Source organism: Entamoeba nuttalli (genome assembly GCF_000257125.1).
Source record: "Entamoeba nuttalli P19 unplaced genomic scaffold asmbl_7007, whole genome shotgun sequence".
Lineage (NCBI taxonomy): Eukaryota > Evosea > Mastigamoebida > Endamoebidae > Entamoeba > Entamoeba nuttalli.
Window position 1 is genome coordinate 1 of NW_008578394.1, and position 4,330 is coordinate 4,330.

The following is a 4,330-nucleotide window of genomic DNA, read 5'->3' on the forward strand; positions in this document are numbered from 1 at the left end:
TGATTTGTGACTATTGAGTTTCATCTTGGGTTTCTTTTCTTTCTTTTGGTGTCGAAGAATTTCTGCATTTGTATCTCAGGAAACAACAAAGTGTCTGTTCGGGGGATTATCTTAATGATTTGATTATTTTCCCGTTCTGCTTCCTTTTCTTGTATCATCCTTATGGAGGTTTATTTATAAACAAAATATTTTTAGATGCTATAAGAAATAGTATATTTATAATAAAATAAATATATATTACTAAATTGATAAAATTACAAAAATTGAAAATTTTTATAAATAGGAAAAGTTATTTTTGATAGTTTGAGAGAAGATTGTGGAATGTTTAATTATATTGAGCAATACCTTTATTTTTCCATACATTACTGGGTTTGAAATTATTAGACTGATTTATTTATTAAAATAAAGTCCTCAATTACATTTTTAGTTCTTTAATTTTTAACCATTTTAACAATTAGATAATCTTTTAATCTTATTTATCCTTAAAAACAATAATTTGTTTTTGTAGTTTTTTTCAGAAGAGTTATGGTAGTATCTTCTTTTTCAAAGAATATGGTTGTTTTCTTTAATTGAAAGTTCAATTTTAGAACTTTTGTTTGAAAGACCTTTGAAGGATTTTGCTTTTAAAAAACAAAAAGAAAAGATGAAGAATTAACTAGACACCATCAGAATTGATTTTTTATGCTATGAAAAGAGAGGTTTGTTATATTCTTTAATTAATGGAAATAATAAAATAACAATCAACAATAAACGGCTATTTTTATCATACTCGAATTGCCAAGAGAATTGCTAAACCTTATTAGTACTAAGAATATTTTGAGTTTTTCCTTAAAATAACCAACCTTTACTATTATTCATTTTATTGATTGGAGTTAAATTCTATCATTTCCACTCAAATAGAAAACAGACAGAAAACATTTAGATATCTCAGTAATTGTAGATGATAAGAAGTAGAACAAAACAACAAAATGTTAAGACTTAGTGATTTATGTAGATGAACTAAGAAGAAGCATGTAATATAAAAATACTTTTGTTATTGTTGAAAGAATAAAAATGTATAACTAAGGGATTTTGTTCAGGAAGATTCAAATATAATCCATTATTACAAACAACAAACTAATAAATAAAATCAACATACTAACACTTGTTACAATGAAGTGATTTAATAATAATAAATACCATTGTTTAGAAATGATAAATCAAATATAAAATGGTTAATAAAAATGTGTTAATACAAATAACATGGTAAAAAGATATAAGAAAAATATTAACAATAACCAATAATTGTGCTTTAATAAAATCAAAGAAATAATAATGGTTTTTCATGGGGGATTACTTACAAAAAAAATATAAAGTAACAAATGAAGGAAATGAAAGTTGAACAAAGAAAAAAAATAGAATTATTAAATAAGAATTAAAAACAACATACTTCAATGTGATATAAATGAGAACATCAAGAAAAAAAAGTTAGCACAGAGTAATAGTTTTGGTTCTCATAGTAAGTAAAGGTGTATTAAATTAGGTTTAATAAAAAAAATAATAATCAAAAAATATTTAATAGTCTCTACTAAAAAAAGTAAACAAGCAGAGAGAGAAGAAAAATTCATTTTGAATTAAAACCTTCAAAATAAAACATAATTTTAAAATAAAATAATATTAACATAATAAAATATTGGACTAATTAATAATAATGAACCATCAAATCAAATAAACATTCTACACATATAAAAGCATCAAAAAAAAAAGAAGAAGAAGATAGAAACAAAAAATAACTATCAGAACTGTATAAAATTAATTTTCAATGAAGAATAACGATACTATAACATTTAATACTTTACGTTTTGGTTTAAAGTTAATCTAAATGATAATTTTTTTGATAGTTATTGAAGTTATATGTTTAGATAAATTAATTATTTACTTCTGAATAAAACAAAAGCATAATATCTTAATAACATATTTTTTTAATTCATGGATATTCTTTTTTTGTTATTATTTCTGGGGTATATATTTGTTAAATAAAACAAATAATAACTAAATAAAGAATAGAACAAACTTTAAAATTCGTAAAATTGTCTCAATGGATTTAGAAGAAGTACCAAAACACCCTGTTATTGTTAGACCAAAAGTTAATGATATCTCACGAACTATTCAACAAGTAAGTTCTAATATATCAATTAATTCTATTGTTGGGACAACTGCACAAATTGGAACATCATTTTTATCACTTTTTAAACTTGTACAACAGCCGATTGATGAAGAAACTGTTAAGTCATTATATTTATCTTCATCTTATTGTTATTCATCTTTCTGGGAAGAGAAAAAACATAAAGTAACTTCAGAAATAGCATTAGTTATGATATTAAAAGGATCAAATTCTATTGGACTTAGATTTGTATTAAATGAAAATTGTATTCCATCATTAATAAATGAAGAACAAACGATAATATCTTTACGTATTTTTATTTGGACAATGGAAAAAACACATCGTGAATGTTTATTAAAATGGATTCAAATGATTGATCGGTTAGAAGAAGGAGAAATTAAAGAAATGACTTTAAACCAATTATTCATATGTTTCTGTTGTGAAAAAGAAAAAGAAAAAATACAATCTTTATATCAAGCATTAAAAGATTCAATCACAGTATTTGAACCTGAAGCTGGAGATCCTCTGTTTTATGATGACGAGGAATCAGAACAATCTTTATTAATGGCTGCATCAGTTCAAACAATGTTTCAATTTGTATTTAATAACACATTAATAGAAAGTAATTTTATTGAACATTTTGCTATATTTTCAATATTTATTATAGACCCCCTTTTATTTATTGAATATCTTGAAAAAATTACTTGTAATTTAGAAGATGAAATTTCTTCTAATCAATTAAGTTTATTAGAACAAAATTTATATTCAAGAAGGCTTTATTCATTATTTAGAGGATGGTTAGAAATGCATGCAGAATATTTCTCAAGAGAACGTCCATTTTTGCTTGAAAAAATTAAAAGATCAAAAACAATTAAATATGAAGGGTTTAACGAACAAGAACGAGTTGTAATTAACGCTCTTATTGGAAGAGCAAGAAGTAGGTCACCATTAATGTCACCATCACTTCATGAAATAAATGAAGGAAAATTAAATATGCCATATAAATCAATAAAAGAAATAAAAGAAATGTTTGAAGAATATAAGAATTATAAACACTCAAATAGAACAGTAAAACATGTTATTAATGATAAAATTAGATTACAATTTGCACAACAATTAACATTATTTGATCAAGCCAAATTAAGGTCAATTAAATTATATGAAATTATAACCAAAAAAGAACATTGTTATTCAATAGATTCATATAGTAAATTTATAAGTAAATTAGGTGACTTAGTTTCTTCAATTATAACATCTAATTCACTTGAACGAATTAAAAATGAAAAATTCTTTATTAGACTAACACTTACATTAGTTAAATTAGGTAATTTTAATGTTGCTTCAACAATCTTCTCATCACTTCATGTAGCTATAAATGATGTTGATTTTAATAAATTAAGTAAAGAACTTCAAAATGATTTAGTTAAACTTCGTTCATTATTTTCATTAACTTCAAATTATAAAAGATATAGAGAAGTATATAATAAATCTAATTATCCAAAACTTCCAATATTATTTGTTTGGATGGGTGATTTGTTTCATACAAATGAATTACCAGTAATGTTTGATGAAGAAAAAAAATTAGTTAATGTTAAAAAGATACGGTCATTAGGAAGAATTATATTATCAATAAGAGATGCACAAACAATAAGTTTTCATTTTAGTCCATTACCAACTGTTCAATCTTGGTTAATGAAATTATAAATATTTATTCTTCTTTTTATTCTTTTTTTTATAGTCAGTTATCAATGAAAGATGTAAAATAGAGTAAAAACTATTGACTTACTTAAAAAGTATAAAGATCTCCAATTAATAAATCTAATAACCTTTTATTTTTAATATAATATGTTAATGGAGTTAAAGGGAAGAATTGAGATGTAATAATTGTGTATATTATTCCAATTACAAAACCAATAATTAACATTTTCCATGTAGATATTTCAAATACAACACTCATACATGCAATAAAAGTTAAATTTGCCATTGTTATAGAAAATAAATAAATTGGTAATGAATTTGTCCACATTAAAACTAAACAAAGAAATACTTTTCCCAATGATCCAATAAGATATGATTGAGCAACTAAATTACATGAATCTTTAAAACTAATTCTTTTATAAAAACTAAATGGAATAATAAACATTGCTAAGAAAATTATATCTTCTATTACTATCTGAATTCCATTCC

General features: G+C 23.1%; 2 protein-coding genes across 2 annotated transcripts; one reads left to right on the forward strand and one right to left on the reverse strand.

Annotated features, from left to right (window-relative positions):
* Positions 1-2,077: 2,077 nt before the first annotated feature.
* ENU1_163660 (hypothetical protein) lies at positions 2,078-3,847 on the forward strand (the record flags this gene model as incomplete). The annotated part of the gene is made up of 1 exon (XM_008860924.1): positions 2,078-3,847. The coding sequence occupies one exon, from the start codon at positions 2,078-2,080 to the stop codon at positions 3,845-3,847; it is 1,770 nt and encodes a 589-aa protein (XP_008859146.1).
* Positions 3,848-3,929: 82 nt separating this feature from the next.
* On the reverse strand, positions 3,930-4,286 carry ENU1_163670 (hypothetical protein; the record flags this gene model as incomplete). The annotated part of the gene is made up of 1 exon (XM_008860925.1): positions 3,930-4,286. The coding sequence occupies one exon, from the start codon at positions 4,284-4,286 to the stop codon at positions 3,930-3,932; it is 357 nt and encodes a 118-aa protein (XP_008859147.1).
* Positions 4,287-4,330: the final 44 nt, after the last annotated feature.